Genomic DNA, 19,356 nt, shown 5'->3' with positions numbered 1-19,356 from the left:
GGCTTTTTTTTTAAAAAAATCCCCGAAGGAAAAATTTCCGATAATTTTCGGTAAAAATGAGGGGATGAGAAAAAAGCTCGACGCGGATGGAAAAGTCTTTCCCTAATTTCTTCTCCGATTTTTTCCCTATATTTCGAATCATGGAGAGTACTGAATTATTCGACCCAGCCGACCCGCTGGACGAATGTATAAGGAGAGCAATAATTTTCTTGCTCGGTGGAAATGGGGTAGTTCGCCGAGAGGGTGAGGACGAGGGGAGATTCCTGAGCGGCTGGGGTCAGTTTATGGGTTCTCTCACGGATCTGGGCAGGAATCTATCTCGCTTTCGGCGTATTCCGCTTTTCCGAAAATCGAGCCGGGTTCGTCGGCCTCCTCCCCCTTGGCAGCCATCTATAAAACCCACCCCACCCGTTGAATAAATATATATGACCTCATTAGGTTCGCTACGCTCGTGAGTCGAGGATCCTTCCCCTCCTTTACATACTCGTCGCATCCCTGGACCAGAAATATAATAAACAAAATCCACGAGCCAAAACCCCCTAGGATCACTATTAGCAGTTTCGGGAGATGCCCTGAGATTTTTCAAACATTTTAAACCCAAACTTGGATCCGAGATTTCCGCAGCATCCCTTAAGGTGTCACCCCATTAAGTCTTCTCTGTACCAGGAGACCGAAACGTCTGAAATTTTGACCCACATAATATACCCCATAATATCCTCTCTTTATCATTTTCTTGCAAACGGGATATCAATTTCAGTAAAATCTCATCAATTCCACCAACACACCGTAATTTACGAGAAAGCGTCGGAAAACGTAATTTTGGGTGGTCCCACTCCTTAAACTCGAATGAAAATAAAAGGATAAAAAATAACACGTCCCTCGTATTTTTTGCAAGTATTGTCATGTTGAAATCAACAAAAATTGAGGACGCTTTCTTTGTTAGATTGAATTTTCCTTCATTTATCTGAAGAATAAAAATGATACCGCGAGTGGTGCAGATGCCGCCCTTTGAGGGGCCGCGTCCGAAAGACGAGTCCTGCGGGACTGATTTCGCAAGCAAATGCCGGCGATTGAATCCTGGCAAGTCGCAAGATGGATCGGTCTCTTTGAATCACAGATCGCCGCCTCCCCTGCACCCCATCCTGCCCCCATGGCCCACCTTGGACCCCATATAAACGGAGGCCGGCAATTTGCCACGCGTCCACCCTGTCCCTCTGCGATACCCATCGATGCTATCGGCAAGGATCGATCCCAGGTCCCGGTAATCGAATCTCGAGCCAGTACGAACTTAAAACCGAAATCGAAATGGGAAAATTGATATGGGTAGGCGGACTTTTCCTCCCATTTTTTGGCCCACATCTGGCGAGTCGGGTGGTACACCCCCATGGCGTTGAAAAGAATATCGAATTCCCCGGGAATTCAATTTCCACCTCGACATGGACAACTTTCTCCGGATTTCTTTAAGCATGGGGTTGGAAATGGCGCAAACCACCGCCAGGCAAATGAACTGTGAACCGGAATGGTGGGATTATAAAAGCCACCCCATTGGCGGCCCCGTACCGAGGGGAGGCTCGTAAACCACCCCTAGGAGCCTCGACGATCTTTAAATGAAGTGAACCGGCTTATAACGCCCGTGTAAAGTCTTCCCGTAGATTTCACCCCCTAGTTCAAGGGGCGTCATGTAAAACGTCGTGAAACGCGTGGCGAATCGGGACCATGGGGGTTGGAGGGATGCAATGGGGAACGCCCTCGCGACGAGAAATGCGCATTAATGGGACTCGTGCTGAGATTTCCTGCAATTTTTTCCCGATTTTTCCACCCCGGAATTCGTCGAGTTAAATGAGTTTTTCACATTTTTTCTGATTTTTCTTTTCTATGAAATTTTGAGAATTATTGGAATATGATGTTACACCGTAACCTCTTCATGGTGTTAGGAAAATATGGGACGAGGGACGGCACTGGGGGTAGCTAAATTATGGCTGTTCGAAAAAAAAAAAATGGATCCATTCGGAAAGCAACCGTCCCATGGGACTTGGGCCATTTATCGCTTTTATGGAAAACGTCATGCCGGTCAAGTCGTGTACTTTTATGAATCACATCCCCCACCTCGGCAGCGAAAACAAAAGTCAGGGGGTGCGTGTCCCTCGGAAATAAATTCTCCATCTCGAAAAACCAATTATCCCTAGTGGACGTCCATCCCCTAACGAGGAGAAATTCTGTATAACGACGCCTCGAGAACTAACGACGTCCGAGAAACTTTTAATACAATATCGAGTATCCCTTATTGGGACAGGGAAAATTATCTCGCGAGGAGAAAAGAGCATTTTCGGACCAGCCCATTACCAGGAGGGCAACTTGTAACACCCCCAGAGTCATCCCCTAACCGACGTTGCGCTTACTCCTGGTGGATTCATAAAAAAGTTCTCGAGTCACCCCTCTAAAATAACACGGCACAGGGCAGGGTGGGCCATAAGGCCGTGAAAGCGAGTCGCGTTAAAAAATCATAAGGGTGCCATCTTGCGCGTCATCCCCCTAACCACCACCGCCAGTATTTTTAAGGGTTGTCCCGGCCGGGTAACGACGTCGCCGGGGGTGAAATACTCCGGGAAGAAAATCTCTATCCCCTGCGAGACAATCGTTAATCATCCCACTTAGATATTTCCCGTCACCCTGGGAAAGAAAGTCGCGACGTCGTCGGGAATTTTTCCACCCCTGACGGAAGGGCGCAAAGGGGTGCGACGTCCCATTTCCACCGCGACTGAGATCAAAGGGAAAATGAATTCTGCCTACGAGGGAGGCATATCAATATCATAAATATCTAAATAGATAAATAATATCGGCGAGGAATTTTTTCACCCCTTTCGGAAGGACGCGGGGGGGTGCGACGTCTCTTTTTTAGCGCGCCCCCGGGATCAAGGGCTGGATCGAGTTTGCCTACGGCGGAGGATAAACATATAAATACATAAATATATAAATAAATAATCTCGAGGGTGCGTCCTTTGGAGGAAGGATACGGGGGGTGGAATATTCCAAGTCGACGTTTTCACCAGGGGGTGCGTCTCCGTGGACGGCAACATAATCCCCGATCGAGGGCTCGGGGGATGCGAGAGACATCTTATCTCCGTGGCACACACCCCCCAGTGGTTCTCAAATTCGGATACAAGGATAAAAAATATACAAAAGTAAGAAGTACGCAAGGGACGTTTCGCAGCCACCCCGAGGAGGGTGGACAAAGGATTTCGGAGCGAAGGTTTTGCATTTTTAAAAGGGTGACATCCTCCGAGACAATAATCTAAGGGATGCACCCGACCAATACGCACCCCCCACGTATTTCCCATAAGGGCGAAAGTCGCAGCGACTCAGAATGGTTTATGACCCGTAACGTTGCGCAGTCACCCCCGCCCAGTTCCACCCCCCGCAAACTGGATCCAATATATTAGGGTTAGCTCCAGGAAATCGCCGGAGATGTCGCTCCAGGATCCGCCGAATTCTCCCTCCGGAATATCGATTTGAATCAACAAATATGGTCAAGATCGATCATCCAAGGGGAGGATGAAAAAGTGCATCGGAATAAAATTATCCAAAAATTGACATTTTTCACTAAATACCAAAAAGGGCACAGAACTCCTCATTTCAAAGGGTAAGAATAATTGAGGCGAGCTGGACCGAAGGGGATGACAAAGATTAATACCCAATAACTAATTTCGTTTCCGACAAAAGTGGAGAAATAAAATCCACCGCTAAAGGGGATCTGAGACTTTTAATTTCTAAGAGGTTTCCCCTTGCCCTTTAACCCCCCATTTTATTCGCCACGCCATGCCGAAACGTCCGTGATGGGATTATCGGGGAACCATGGGAAAATGGCGTCGCCCCGTAATTTTTACGTCCGAGGGATCAGAGGGACTTCCACGGGGGTCATATTCCTGTTTCCAGGACTCGCGGGGGTGGATAAAGTCGAAGGGTCGTCCTGGCGCGACCGTAGACGCTGGGGTTGGCAACTTTGAAGGATATTTTTTATTCATGCGACGTGCTCGAGGGGGTGGAAAAAACACATTCTCCCGATCGGCGCCCCTTCGATCCCACCCCTCGGGGGTGGAGGTCCGTCTCGCAGGGTCGCCAATTTTAAAATGACTTCCACCCCAGGACCGGACATTCCCACCGCCCCGAATAATACATAAACCCAAGCCACCCTGAATTCGTCAACCCCCTTGCAACCTCATTTCCCGAGAAGCCTTAAGAACCTAGATTCCCCATACAAAAAAAATCTCTCCCTCTCGTATAAAATAATAATATCGCCATGAAGTCGTAATAACTGGATAATAGCACTTTGTCAATTAATTCGAAGAAAATTCAGGCCTCCCAGGATCAACAAGGAGAGGCAGGGATTCCCATGGGATTCCCAGGATATCAACTTGACTCTTTCAAATATTTAATCGCGGCATCCAATTTCCCCCTATCGACCGCTTTTCCACCCTTCGATCGAGTGGAACTTTATAATCGTTGATAACGATTAAAGAAGGTAAATTTTCGATTTTTATTTCCCGTCGCATTAATGGACGCGGATTAATTAATGTAAGATATTCCCTCACGGGGTGACTAATCAGGGGGGGTGAGAAAAGACGAGGGGGTTGGTAAGAGAGTTGCAGATCGATATTGTCGTAGGTATTTGTAGATTGCGAAGCGGTGGAGGGGAATTTCGAGGGGGGGGCAAATATCGATGTGTGCGTACCGATACAATTCGAGAAACTCCATATCCGGGTGAAACGACAGGCGGGGGTGAAATCGATAACACGGCGACAATCCTCGACGAAATAGTTCCAAATCTTCCTAGGAATTATGCAAGATGGACTTATCGAGTAACTTAACGATTCCCTAATTGGGGTGAAAGAGGGAAAAAGTTCGGAGACACGTCGATGGCACCGCATGACTCGTCCATCTGGGGTTGACAGATTCGAATGGGGTGGCAAATGGAACTTCTAAATGGATAAGATGGAGTTAACGATCGGCCGAGGCGAAGGAGGAATTAGGTGTCTGATGTATGAGAGAATGTCACCACTCATCCGAGGAAAGTGGAACGAGTGGACGCGAAAGGAGGCGATCCATTACCCTGGCGTTAATTTCACTTGAAAAGCGCCCCTAAAATTCTGCAGATCGCGTAATTAACAATAATCCCGAAAAATCGAAATCGACGAGTCCTCTGAAAGGGTACATTTAACGCGAAAAAAAAATCGAAACCGAACGCAAGGGGTATATCATTTAGCGTAAGGAGTACATCACCAGGATTGAGATGAAAGACGACAGGAAAAAATTGCAAATGAAGACGGTGCATGTCCGCAGGTTGCAGGGGAGTATTTCACGTCATAGAGACGTCGCGAGCGAGAAGGGGTTGTCGGGGTTGACGGGGGTTGATGCATGTCCTGCGTTCCAGGGAGCGGCACGGGAGCCTGATCCTGTGACTGATTCGGGAAAAGCGTGAAAGGGTTTTCACCCCCCAACCCCCTTTATCCACTCCGGGCGCACCGGGGGTGTCGAGTAGGGACGATCAATCACCCCGCCTTGCTCCTGACCCGTGAAAGATCCTCCGCCATCGCGGCATTCGCATAAAGGGTTCCTGCCGACATCGCTAAACGAACCCTTCCACCTCCTCAAGAAAAAAAAATTTCTTATCATACAAACTTCCTACACAAATTAATGAAATATACAGGTTCGGCTACATGGCACCGATGTTCGTCGCCAAGCGAACAGGGGTAGGTTTAACCCCTAGGGGTAGGAGAGAGCAGAAGATCATGGCGAAAGTCGAGCGAAGATCGCAGCAGGATCGACCGGTCTTTCGGGAGGCTTTTACGATGCGCTACTAAAACTAATCTATTCATGAGATAATTATTTCCCGCATCCATTACGGGGCTGTAAAGTTCTTATTGGCCTGGCGGCATCGTTTCGGCTCGGGTGGAGGTTACAAAGTTTCCCGTGCGCTCCCCCGTAACTTTACGAGGTCGCGGGTTACAAGATTTGACGGGACGACCGTCTAAAAGGAAAAGAGGCCCCAACCTGGCTCAAAATCGGAAATATCCCTTGACGAGAAATCGCAATATATTCCCGATCAGAAAATCAATCCGCGGAGGGAAATCACGAGTCGGGGAATAGAAACGAGGCAGCTTGGTCGATTTCTTCGGACGCCTTAGAAATTCCAAGATGGCGGCGGCCGCGAAGAGCGCAAGGGCGCGTCTCCTCCGATAACGAATCACGTATTCGCTTTCCGGGGTGTATGCAAGGGTGGTAGGGGGTTCCGAGGGGTGGTCGGGATTGCCAGGGGTGCAAGAGCAAAGCCTCGGAAGGCGAGGAAGCCACGACGGAATACCAATGGCGAGACGCCGCCCGGGAACAAAGGGCGCCACGGCAAACACCGGGCAGAGGGCGCGCGCGATATATACGCGGGAGATATATCAACTGCTGTGTCATATAAAAATGTGTTTATGCGCCCGTCCCGACGCCCAGGGAATGGAAACATCGCCGGCGACGACGTACCTTGTCGCCGGGGAGACAAACGACCCCCCGCGGGCTCCGAATTTTCCTGGGAACCCCCGCGTACCTCGGAAGAAAGAAGAAGAGTTACGACGCCATCTTGCGGCGATCCGCGCCCGATTTTGCACATTCGAGGGAGGAAAACCTGGATGAAAGAAACGCGCTCCTTCTTCGAGAGGGTGGAACGGAGAAATTCTCCAGCTCTTCAGGACGGCGATCCCCCGATCCGGAGTTTCTGCAAGGACGTCACGACGCGGTATAACGATGAGCTTCGTTTCCGGTTCCGGTCTTCATGATTTTCGCCCCGTCGACTCCATTCTTCCAGCCCCTGGCCTCCCCTTTCACCCTCGACGACGTTCCGGCTCCCCTTTGTCCTCCCCTGCGATCTCGGTGCGTATTCCTCACGTTTTCAATCCGATGCTTTCTCTATTTCGATTACAGGGATCACCGGAATCTCTCAAGACGCCGGGAACTCGCGCGGACCTCCTTCGGAAGTGACCTCTTTGAAAAATCTTCTGTAATTGTTCTGCAACGATCCCAAATTGTATAAATGTCTGTACGTATTGATGGGTATATTTGAAAATAAATTATTACCGCGTATTATAGAAATTATCACTGTGTACGTTTGAAAATAAAAGAAGGGAAAACCTACATTTTGGGGGAACCTTCTCCTTGTTGGAGTCGATAATTCGGAGCCTCTGTCGCGTTTTTTCGACGTCTTTTCCCCCTTAGTCAGCTCTCGAGTAAGCTCCGTTGGAACGTTCCTCGATTTGGGGTGGAATTGAAATCGGCTTTTCGAAATTGCACCCAGATCTGCGTCCCTCGGGAAGAGGAATGCAAACACCCCGTTATCGGGGTCCGGGGGTGGACGCAAGGTAAGGCGCAGAGGGTGCGGAATAAAGCTCCTAAGGGCAGAAGGGGAGCGAGGGGGAGAGTCCGCCGATATATCGTTTCTTTGAGGATTTCCTTCAGAGTCCCGACGCTAAGCAAACGCGATTCCACCGGACGTGGAAACGCCAACAAACGCTTTTTCTCGTCCACAGAGAATCCGGAATCGCGAGGGGTCCCCTTAAGCCATTCAGACGCTTAATTCGAAGCGATCGATTTTAATTCTAATGCAGATATATACTCATACTTCAAGATTCTACAATATGAATTTATCGAATATTGATCGGCACCTAATGTCCTCGTGTAGAATTCTTAAATGGCTAATAGTCTAAAATAATTAATACAGCTAATGGTAGAATTTAATTCTTCTAAATCATCTATTCTAATTGGCCACATTATAAAGTACCAAATGTGGACGATGATTTTCCAGAGTCATGGAAATTTCTATCTTGTGTAATAATTACTATCATGTTACATTCGTGTCGCCATCTAGCGATCGCTCCTTCTGTTCACTGAAGCAGCTCAGGGCGACGTTATGACAGAAACTCAGTTGGTAACATCCATTTCTACTGCAAGTATAAAGAAATCAAATTGTATAAAATACGGAAAATAAAATATATATGAAAGTGCATAAAAATATGAAGGAGTTGTATAATTATATAAAATTAATAGGAAGCCTAAAAAATAATAATATAACTCACTACGAATTAAACCAAGTTGGCTACGCAACTGTTACTTTTTCTGTATACAGAAATGTTATCGTACCTGTATCAAAGATGCAATCCTTGTAATTTCAGTTGAACAACAATTTCACACACACGTCGATTATGTTATTCTTCAAATTAGAATTTAAAAACTTAGGAATTAAGAACACCCGGATTAGAATAAAATTTAGAGTACAAATAAGATGTGTGATATTAACAGATTAAAAATTAGGAACTGTTAATAATTTTCATTCGCAATGTTTCATAGGAGTTAGGATTCCCTTTCCTTCAGCTGTTGCCGAAGGACTGCCTACCCTTTGCCTTCTTAACCAGTGGATGCAAAGTGGTAGGGAACGGAGGCTCCACCCAGTCTCGAAATCCTTTCGAAGCTCAGAAGGGGATTGGGGAAGCATAAGCCAGCACCATATTTTTTCCCTTTACACCAACATATGGGGGGAACGAATCTTGTCCAATTCTACTGAGATCTGTAAAATTATCAAGCAATAAACTTTATCGAGAGATTTTCCTTCTCGGTCGAACAATTTAAAATCTCCTAGCATGCTCCTACCTATTTTAATTACACATTTCAAGCAAACGTTTTCACTACGGAAGGCAAATATTTTATGTTGTATGGGTTTCTACCCCTTTTAAAAGGGGTGAAGTCACCCTAGCGAAGGGATAAAAAAGGGGTGAAAAAGGGGCTGTCCTAGCAAGGGGGACTCAAAATCTTTTTAAAAAAGGGTGGTCCTGCACATATGCAGGACAATATATCTTCTCGGTCGACATAGTTTATGATATAAAATTATGAAAGCAAAGGAATAAAAAATAAACAGAACGCGTCTCTTTCAATCTCTGTACAAATAACAATGTTGTGCCTCTTTAATTTTTTTCAGAGCTAATAAGTTATTTTGTAGCGTTAAGGAAAAAATCATAACGTAATTATAACAAATATTTGTATAACTTGGAAAATATGAAGATATTTAATAATTTTCCATAGGTGGAAAAACGTTTTCTGCTGAACTTCATTATTAAAATGTTATTATTAATTCACTACTTATTTGCATATGGATAGATTTAAATAAATCTACTTTATGCCACTTGCTTAAGTTACACCTTAAGATAAACTCTTTTATAGATACCTGTTTAGAGGAATTATTAAAAAACATGTTTAAAAATACGGATATGGTTTATAATTAAGATTAGAACTGTATAATAACGTACGGTATTGGCACTTGTCACCCACGTTCTCTAACAAAGACTACCCACGAAGCAGAGACGACGGAGAACCCTGCGTGACTGAACCACCCTCCTGACGCAGAACAGAACGGAGATTCCCACAACTCCTCCGACCAATCATGATCGACCATCCACCAATCCCAGGAAGGGTGGCCTCCGTTGGGAATCTAAAGAGAGACGAAGAGTTACAGAGACGTATTCCAGTTGGCTGGGAGACGGAACACTCCCTAGCTAAATATTCTAAACCCAATAGCCAAAGGGTCACAATCGATAGGAGTCAACCAAACAGAAGGAAATGTTTTGACTCCCTTCTTTTTAAATCTAAAGTACAGAATACGGTTTAAACCATAATTTTTAATATCATAAAAATACTTAAATAATTTTCAATCACCTTTAAAATACAAAAATTAAATCATATCATAACTGAACTTAACGATTAAAGCTAAACAAATCAACGGAAGTAACATGGACAATAATTGTTCCATAGCTTTTCTACCCTTTTTTGAAGGGTTACCCTTTTTTATGGGTAAAGGGGTGATGTACCCTTTCTAAAGGGTTTAAGCATAGGGTGGAACCCTCCAATAGAATTACAATACCTCTCTCTCCCTTTTTCCTCCCTTCTACAGATGTTACTGCAATTTAGACAACTGCTCACTCTTAATAAAAAGACTACAGAATTTTTAAACAAATCGTTTGCAACACAGAATGCACAAAAGCTGCTATCAATTTGAGGAATGCGCTTTATGAATCTAGTACCTATAATCATTGAACTGTTGAAGAGTGTATAATGTTACAGTAAATGTTTCTTTAAAAAATATTAATCATTGCAGCTGAGAAATCGACTGACAAAGCTTGGTCCAACATAACCTAACTAGGTCTATACACTTATAATAAAAAAAAAAACAAAACTATACCTCGTAAAATCAATTAACGTAGTTTGAAGAAATAATCATCGTGAATCCCTCCACTTAAAAGCGCTTGAGAAAAGATGAAAAACTTCTGGTTCACAGCTTCCTTACATAACCTAAAATGATAACAATTAATGAATAACTGCATGTTAAGCTCGAAAACAGAAGTTATACCATTAAACAAATGATGCAATTGATATCACAACAATACCATTCATTATGTAACAGAATTTAATTTCAAAATCTCATAATCGGTATAATACCGGTCGCCATTAAATAAAAACAATATGTAATAGCCAACAAAACGTGCAAAACACTCACCATTCTATTAGTGGGCACTAACGGAAACGACCAATCACAGCGTGTGAACCAATCCAAAATGGCGTCGAAACAAGCTCATCCTGTGCTGCCATCTCGGGAAAGTGATTTCTACCAGAGATGAGTTGGGATTGGGAGATAGCTCACGAACTGAGTGGCGCGATCGTATTCTGTGCTGCCCTCTTTGGAGATTGCCCAATTCAGGAATCCTCTTTATCTCTGCTCCCAACTCGTCCGTGTTAATAAGTTTATATCACATTAATAAAGAGCGTTCCCAAGTTAAGTAATAGAATACGTGTTTATACAATACTAAAAGACGTTTATATCCTGTTGAATACCGTTTGTCGCTCCTGGTGAGAATTAGTCCTAAAAATATCACGTCTCCTGTTTCTCGAAAATGAGACGTCTCTCTTTCATTCGTTATTCGGTGGACGTGGTTGTACACGCACGCGGTCGCACGTGTCGGTTTATAAAATTATCAAAGTTTGAACTTCTACATTTAGTGTAAATGTTTGTTTACACGCTTACATTTTATAATCGTGTATAACGTGACATTGTTACTTGGGAATGTTGTAGAGTGATTTTCAATAAATACTTCCACGGTATGGATTTCTAACCTTTCTCGATCTAACCTCTAGAATCATCAATAACTCAAGTATGTATTTATTTATTTAGCTGAGTTTATTTATTGTTTTCAATAGTTTACTTGTTATATTACGTAATAATGGAAGATTTAATTTAGAGACACGTATTTTACAGGTAGTACCGAGCATTTCAGGATGATGGACGATACAGCGTTTTCCTCGTTGGAGGATAAAATTTGCGAAAACACATTGAAGGCAGTGAATGATATGGGTTTCACTGATATGACTGAAATACAGGCACGTGCTATTCCTCCATTACTCGAAGGAAGAGATCTCGTTGGTGCAGCGAAGACAGGTTCTGGAAAAACACTGGCGTTTCTGATCCCAGCTGTAGAATTGATCTACAAGCTAAAATTTATGCCACGTAATGGTAAGTTGTTTGGCGAATAATTTTAATCTGATTAAAATTAGGAAAAGAATTTATTACGTTGAATATAATATTTTTATGATCCTGTCAGGAACTGGTTGTATAATAATATCGCCAACTCGTGAATTGTCTATGCAAACGTTTGGAGTATTAAAAGAATTGATGAAGTATCATCACCATACGTATGGCTTGGTAATGGGTGGTGCTAGTAGACAGGCGGAAGCTCAAAAGCTGTCTAAGGGAATTAATATATTGGTTGCTACCCCTGGAAGATTATTGGATCACCTGCAAAACACCCCGGACTTTCTTTATAAAAATCTTCAATGCCTTGTCATCGACGAGGCTGATAGAATTTTGGATATTGGATTTGAGGAAGAACTAAAACAAATCATCAATATCTTACCAAGTTTGTAAAATACTAAATTTTCAAGCGGTATACAAATTAAAAAATTTCTAGTTTTATATCCAAATTTATATTTTAAATTACAGAAAGAAGGCAAACGATGCTTTTCAGTGCCACGCAGACGAAAAAGACTGAGACTATAACTACACTTGCTTTAAAAAAGGAACCAGTATACGTTGGTGTTGACGACGAGAAGGAGCAAGCAACTGTAGACGGCCTAGAACAAGGTTATGTCGTATGCCCGACAGAAAAACGTTTCCTCCTACTTTTTACATTTTTAAAGAAAAACCGTAAGAAAAAGCTCATGGTGTTCTTTAGTTCCTGTATGTCGGTCAAATATCATCACGAGTTGTTGAATTATATCGACCTGCCAGTTATGTGCATACACGTAAGTGTGAAAGTATTTATTAGAGATAGTTTAATGTTTTTCAAAGTATTGTATTAATTACATCCATGCATGGTAATATAACAGGGGAAACAAAAACAAGTGAAACGAACGACAACATTTTTCCAATTTTGCAACGCCGACTCTGGAATTCTGCTCTGTACCGACGTAGCTGCCAGAGGTCTTGACATTCCCCGTGTCGACTGGATAGTGCAGTACGATCCTCCGGATGATCCAAAGGTACGTACACATAAAGATTAAAATCAATATTCAGAGTGAATCCTAACCCGAAACGTACTTCCTGAATTTTAGGAATACATTCATCGAGTCGGTAGAACAGCTCGAGGTCAAGGAGGTAGTGGCCACGCACTGTTAATTTTGCAGCCAGGGGAATTAGGCTTTCTTCGTTACCTGAAACAAGCCAAAGTACCCGTCAACGAATTTGATTTTTCCTGGAACAAGATCGCAGACATTCAGCTACAGGTACGTGTCTCGTGTACAAGAAAATCCACATGTCGCACATTATTATCAAAAAGAATTATCTTCGGAAGACCCGTTGCAGACTCAGTGGTGTAAACCGTAGTTAAGTAGCGACAGGCCAGCAGTTAGGTTGTTTTTACTGCGCTAACGAGATTATTTTTCTCCGCGTATTCTACGGCTGCGTAACAAAGAGCACTAAAGAATTCCTCCGCACGGAGCTCAATTGCATTTGTCTTGCGCTATAAAGAGGGACAAGTGCCGTTTGGCTCGGAACTTAGATTATGGTCGGCGAGAAGGAAAGTGCGCAGGCGGTAACTCTCCGCGTATAAATTCCGTTTATCGCCACAATGTCACCTGAGTTATACGATTTTGCAAGCCGGCGGAGTCAGACGAGCGCTTTTTAGCGCGCTGTAACGTTTCCCCTTCCGCGCGAGCCGCGATATATTTCCCTACGTCAACCGTTCACCGACCACGCGCGTTACCGAGCCCGGCATTTCGGGGCCATTTTGCGCAGCGTTGAGAGGACCCGGATTTAAAGGGGCGTCACTTGAGCTCTAGCTACCATTATTTTCCTAAGAATGTAGAGATGTCATCTCCACGTTGGGCTTCATCTAAATACCCATCCGAACGAAGGATGTGCTTCCGTGAAGGGTCGTAAACTCTGCCGACAGCCGGTCGATGCATACAAAGTCGGCCGATCATTAGCAGGTTGTTGCCGCAATTGACCCGATTTTCTGAGTAGACCGTAAAACCCATCGCCGAGGAGAACCTTGAGGAGTAGCTTTGTCGGTCAGAAGTTGGCCAATTCCGCCGAGATTGTAATGCATTGTACTAAAATTAAATGCTTACGTGCGCGCGGGTAGTAACGTCGCGTTTGCATCTTAGTAACATTATTTCAACTAAAATTAGCGCCCGGAGATGGTCGAGTTTCGGAGAAAGTCCTCCACTCTCTACGGGACGTCTCGTGCTCGGATCATCGCCGGGGAAAAAAGTTCAGTACTTTTCTTTACTTCTTTCTTACTTTTTCCCTTGATAAAGGAAAGTCATCTCGATCGAGGGTACCCGGTGGTTCGGAGACCTTTGACGAGTATTTTCTACCGAGACTCGCGAGTCATTAGTCGCGGCTGTCTAATTGACAGAAAGCCCTTTATAGGTCTGTCAATTGTGCGGGGGTTTAATGGTAATTGGTGAATCGATCTCCTCATTGGATAAAAGCGTTAAGAGGCCGCGCGTTACGTGGGTCGGCCGCTCCTAAAAAGGCACGGCGCTCGGTAAAGAGTTCGAGGGGGGGAAGAGGGGAAAAAAAAAGAAGAAGAAGCTACGGTCGCCGCGATCGTCCAATTCGTTTTTGTACTCGTAGAATCGTTATAACGGGAACGCACGAGGAGAGGATGCGGGGGAAAAACAAGGAATCGAATCGTCCAGAGGCGCGCGAAGGGGAAATAAGAGGACGCCGGCGACGACGCCGAGAGACGCCGAAATCGGGCTCGCGCGAACTGGGCGACTCGCAAAAACCGATTCCTCGTTCTCGAGTGCGTTACGAGACGAGAGGCTTCTTTTTTCTTTTTTTACTCTATGGAAGAAACTACTCTATGTCTACCCTCTATCGTTGACGTAATACTTCCTGTATTCGTGAGTTCCTCGTTGCCCAGTTTTCTTCCCCCGGGTCCCGAAATACACCCCTGATGCGATCGCGTCGACCGGCGTCGAGCGAATGCGCTGTTTACGTTCTAAGAGCTCGAAAGGATGCCGGAGAGAGAAAGAGATGACGCGAGGACCGAGCAAAGCCGCGGACAGAAGAGCCGCCGCGCTGCGGGAACCGGAGACCGGCCGAGAGAGACCGACGCATCGGAGGGACCGCGGCCCAGAGAGAGACCAAAACACCCGAGGGGTGGCGCCCACGCGAGTGATTCACGCACCACTCCCTTTTCGCGCAGACTCAATCCGATCCAGAATCCCGCGGCTTTGGGTGGATTATATTATAAAAGTACCCACGCGGACCTCGGGTACGCAGGTCGCGGCTCGCCGACTACCGGTTTCTCTTCCCTTTTCTCATTGCGATTTACGAATCGCGGGTATAGTCGGTCGGGCGAAGCTTCGGGATAGGGACAAGAACGGGATCCTTCGGAGCCCTTGGTCCTCGATCGGGTGCGCGCGCAGCTACTCGCCGCCATCTTGGGTCCTGCGCGCGCAACTCGCGGGGACCGAGGTCACCGAGCCTCGATCGAGGAAACGACAATGGGTCATGTGGCCGTGGAATAACAACGATCGGTTTTCGGATGAGACTTCCAGGGGCGTCGAAATCACGGACGCGCGTCCACGGCTTTCAAGGTTAATGCCCAGAATGCTTGAATAAATTAGCGGCCGCCTTCCGAACGCAATGACGGCGGGACCAGCGAAGAGAGGAAGTGCTCGTCGTTTGGACTTGATTTTCGGTCTCGAGGAGTGTCCTCTTCTTCGTTCGGTATCCTTTAACTTAATATTCTACTTATGAGGCATTCTTTGTCACCATTCCTTCATTTGAATTTTTTAAGCTGCTATGACGAGCTAGACTCGTCGTGAGGTTTTAATCGCCAACTGCGCCATTGTGTTATGCAGGTGCTAACCCAAATTAAATGGTGATTTGTTGCAAGATCTGTCAGAATGAAATCCAAGCGCAAGGGGTATCTAATCTAATAGAGACTTGGAGTGAAAATCCATGCGGAAGGATCGCGACGTCCCGAATGATCCGCACGACGCGGTCGAGCTCTCCAGAGCTTTGTACGGGGTATAAAACTGGATCCTCCTGTTTCAGCTGGAGAAGTTGATCTCGAAGAACTACTTTTTGAACATCTCGGCGAAGGAGGCGTTCAAGGCCTACGTGAGAGCCTACGATTCGCACCACCTCAAGAACATCTTCGACGTGGAGAGTCTGGACCTCGCGAAGGTGGCCAAGTCCTTCGGGTTCACCGTACCTCCGGCTGTTGATCTGAGTATCCTTTTTAACGGCGATCGATTCTCATCCAGATGGGATATATCCACAGGCAGGCCAGGAATTGATTTATGCATCCCTCTCGATAGCGGTATCGGACACGCCGAGTTGAAGTACAATATTGTGAGACCGTATCTCATATTCAGGATATTCGTAGTATATTTACCCTCGGTAGCCGGATGAGACGAAACGGCTTCCATATAGCTCTCATTCTCGTATTCAGATGTCTGGAAATTATGGCACGGGCATATTTATCATCCGGGCTTGAAATGAATCTGCGCACTTCGCTTTCGGTATACTTGGCTGCGGTTCAGGACGATCGATGCTTCATCCGGGATTCTCTTTTTATTCGACGAATATTCTTGACGGTCACGTCGGCGCTTTTCGCCAAACGGGGATATAGCCTTATCAATTTCTCATTGATTTCTTTTTTTTTTTTTTTTTTTTTTTTTTTGCCTGTCCTTTCCCACGCGGCTTGGCGGACTCGTTTTGGCCGGGAATAAAGTCGGAGGTGGGTTGGCCGATAAAACGACGCCGGCTCGGTTGGTTCCTTTTTCTATCTTCCTTAACGAGGTTATGAACGCGCAGAAGTGGGAGTCAGCAAGAAGTCACGGCCGAGAAAGAGGCTGGGCGGAGGTGGCTATGGCTACTTCAAGAACATGAACAATACCAACGCCGAGAGGGAGATCAAGCGCAGCAAGACCTACCGTCAGGTGGGCAAGTCCTCCGATGATAAGAGACAATTTAGCAGGTAATCTTTGGACGAGCTGCCCTGATCTGCCCACCTGCTCCGGAGATGGGATGCACTTCCAGAAGAGGACCGTGGAATCGTTTAAAATCAGCTGGACGAGGAGTTCTCTGAAACGGATCGTTAGCGACATTTAAGAACATTTCAAACATCGGAGGATAACTTAATGAATTTCGGCTAGATTAAGTTTAAGCGAAACTAGCATCTAGTTAGGTAATTTCAACGACCCAAGAGGAGTCATCTAGGTAGCGAATGTCCTAGGTAATGCGTTATCGTGATTATATATATATTATGATATATAATTCGGCGTTTCTTGTAAAAAATAAAATTCGAAGTGGGAAAATGGAGTCGGTCCGATGACGTTCTCGGGATTGGGTTCACTCCTGTATCCGAGACGCAGGAACGGATCGGAAATTCCTTGGAAAAGGTGTCTCCGGTAAAAGGCGATAAAGGGAAGAAAAAGTCGATTCGAAGGAGAGACGGGGAAGGGGGGGAAATGATTTCTACGGCTGTTTATTCCGGGTTGACCGAGCGTGGGCCGAGATTGCGAGTCAATTTTACACCGGGGAGTCCATTTACAGAGGCCGACAGTACCGACACTCGTGTCCATCTATGAAAGTAGAAAGTGCGTTGGCGGCCCAACACCGGGAGATTAATATTCCCTCCCGAGAGGAGTACACGGGGCATCCAGGCTGCCTCTCGGGGGACGAGAAAAAGAAAGAGGTATCGAGACACGAAGGTCATAAAAATAACGTTTTACGCCATCCATCGTGCACTCCGGCGCGGTACGCGAGTCGCACGTAAAGACTCATCCTGGCTCCATCGACGGACGACCAGGAGTCAGGATCGGTCTCGGGACTTTTTCCAAGGGACCTGGAACTTGCGTCGAGGAGATTCTAAAAGCGAAATCGAAAGTTTCGGAGCAAACTGCCCGCGGGACTCTGGAGGCGCAAATTGCGGTGCACCGCCTCGAGATGCAACGGATCGGAGGACGAAATGATAAATGGCTTTACGGATAGCCCGCGACAAAGGGCCTCGGCCAGGATAAGAAACCATCGGATTTCCACTCGTAGGCTGACTAGATCCCGAGATGCACCTACGTGCGCCGATTGCTCGGGATCTATTTAGAAATTGGAAGGTCCTTCGCGGCTCGCCGGGGCAGAATAGAATGTCGCTTGTAAAAAAAGGCGCTCGACTCCCACTTGATTCCTCGGCCGGCCATGTATGGACAAGTGACGTCAGTGGTACTTTACATTAACCAATATACGTGTAGGCGCACAACGGCATAGAAGGTAACGCCCGTGGGAGCTCACCAAGGCGGTTCTACGATCGACGTCTTAACCGACTCGCTGCGTTTCGACGGAAAGAAAAATACAAATCCCGCGGGCAACCTTGCGCGGATTCCTCCGTACTTTCGGAAGATCTAAGATAATACCCCGTGGCGATTTTCACGTAGGAAAGGCGACGTGGAAATTCCGAAATTCTCGATTTCCTTCGACATAGCTCGCAGACCCGTTGGGAGTCACCTGCGGGGACTCTGAGTGCAGTCGCGATGCGCCGATGCAACCTGCGGTTCCCTATGCATTTCTTAAGTATTTCTCGAGGTTCCGTTAAGTGCGACTTATTGTCGGCTCTCCATTTTTCCGCTCGGACGGGCTGGGTAGGGAAAATCCGGAATTTTCACGGGGATCTCCTTTAGAAGTAGCTCGCGGATCCATTAGGCGATCCGATGTGCACTACCGTTGTCGCCGGTGCAACCTGCAGTTTCCCCTTTATGGAGCGCCAGTCAAGAGTCGGAGTCGCAGTTGCATGGCGCGTCGCCGTTGCGTTGACTCGACATCATTGGGAAACGACTTTCGCAGAAGTACTTCCCAATGGTGGACTGCTATAAATGGGGGAAACTGCTTTTCACTTGTTCGGCCCACCGATACTCCCGATTTAATTGCCCGTTGGCCAACCCGCTCGCTAGGAATATCGCCTCCCCGGGAATGCCACGAAACATGTAACTTCGATAATTCCAATTCAAATCGCCATTCCCGAATTTGGCTCGGCTTCTTTATCGAGCGACCTACCCGCGTCTCGCGCCAAATGCATTTTTCCCCGTGAGACTAAGTTTCCGCCATAAGCCACGGCCGCTCCTCGGTACTCTTGAATTAAATTTCTTTTGCGCGTAGAACTTGAGATCACGTAACGATTCGGTTTCTTGAATGATTAATTATTAATTATTAATGCCTTGAATTATTAATTATTAATTATTAATGCCTTGAATTATTAATTATTAATTATTAATGCCTTGAATTATTAATTATTAATTATTAATGCCTTGCATTATTAATTATTAATGCCGCGCGCAGAAAATACGCCCACGCGGCGGAAAGCTACCGAAGCCCGCTCCTGGGGATCTATTAAAGGCAAAATTCGACTCCGGCCAGAGCTGGTTGATTCATCTTTCGTAAATCCTCCGGAAAGAAGACAAAGAGGCGGCCCAACTCCGTCTCCGTTAAACGGGACGGTTTTGCGCCATCGCCCTCCCCTTGAATCTTTCTTACCGGGGGAGGCGGCAAACTGCAAAGGTGCGCTCTTACTTGCTTCCTTGCACAACGGTTTATTACGAATGATTTATTCAATGCGTGCGCATGCGCGCGGGTTGCCCAACCACGAGTACCCTCGTAGCTTCCTACTTTACACCTGATCGGCTCGTTATCGAGGTTCGACCACGTAATTGCCGGTCCCCGGGACGTGCATCGATTAACGCAATCGCCAAGCCGACGAGCCCCATTAC

General features: G+C 46.0%; 1 protein-coding gene and 2 long non-coding RNA genes across 5 annotated transcripts; 1 reads left to right on the top strand and 2 right to left on the bottom strand.

Moving 5' to 3' along the window:
* Window positions 1-7,768: 7,768 nt before the first annotated feature.
* LOC105694776 lies at window positions 7,769-10,564 on the bottom strand. Of its 3 annotated transcripts, none has more exons than XR_001103543.1 (5): window positions 10,433-10,564; window positions 10,265-10,374; window positions 9,336-9,517; window positions 8,176-8,599; window positions 7,769-7,979 (listed from the first exon to the last, which is right to left on the bottom strand). It is a non-coding gene; the product is annotated as an uncharacterized LOC105694776 (long non-coding RNA). The 3 variants fall into 3 exon arrangements; XR_001103544.1 differs by having other exon boundaries at window positions 8,429-8,599; XR_001103545.1 differs by lacking the exon at window positions 7,769-7,979 and having other exon boundaries at window positions 8,179-8,599; window positions 10,470-10,561.
* Window positions 10,565-10,819: 255 nt separating this feature from the next.
* LOC105694901 (probable ATP-dependent RNA helicase pitchoune) lies at window positions 10,820-16,909 on the top strand. Its single transcript, XM_012416042.2, has 8 exons — window positions 10,820-11,231; window positions 11,336-11,590; window positions 11,679-11,993; window positions 12,077-12,378; window positions 12,463-12,615; window positions 12,688-12,858; window positions 15,650-15,827; window positions 16,415-16,909. The coding sequence occupies exons 2-8, from the start codon at window positions 11,356-11,358 to the stop codon at window positions 16,579-16,581; spliced, it is 1,521 nt and encodes a 506-aa protein (XP_012271465.1). The 5' UTR covers window positions 10,820-11,231; window positions 11,336-11,355; the 3' UTR covers window positions 16,582-16,909.
* On the bottom strand, window positions 12,664-14,631 carry LOC105694904. Its single transcript, XR_001103562.1, has 3 exons — window positions 14,456-14,631; window positions 13,418-14,106; window positions 12,664-12,786 (listed from the first exon to the last, which is right to left on the bottom strand). It is a non-coding gene; the product is annotated as an uncharacterized LOC105694904 (long non-coding RNA).
* Window positions 16,910-19,356: the final 2,447 nt, after the last annotated feature.

This window comes from Orussus abietinus, unplaced genomic scaffold (assembly GCF_000612105.2).
Source record: "Orussus abietinus isolate OABI.00-Male unplaced genomic scaffold, Oabi_2.0 scaffold27, whole genome shotgun sequence".
In the NCBI taxonomy this organism is placed as follows: domain Eukaryota; kingdom Metazoa; phylum Arthropoda; class Insecta; order Hymenoptera; family Orussidae; genus Orussus; species Orussus abietinus.
This window is presented reverse-complemented; position numbering and strand designations above follow the sequence as displayed.

What these genes read in the sequence shown, in the direction of transcription:
- LOC105694901 (XM_012416042.2), top strand. Translation starts at nt 11,356, where the DNA reads ATGATGGACGATACAGCGTTTTCCTCGTTGGAGGATAAAATTTGCGAA. An exon ending in AAAATTTATGCCACGTAATG is followed by an intron (nt 11,591 to 11,678) that starts GTAAGTTGTTTG and finishes TGATCCTGTCAG; the next exon opens with GAACTGGTTGTATAATAATA. An exon ending in AATCATCAATATCTTACCAA is followed by an intron (nt 11,994 to 12,076) that starts GTTTGTAAAATA and finishes TTTAAATTACAG; the next exon opens with AAAGAAGGCAAACGATGCTT.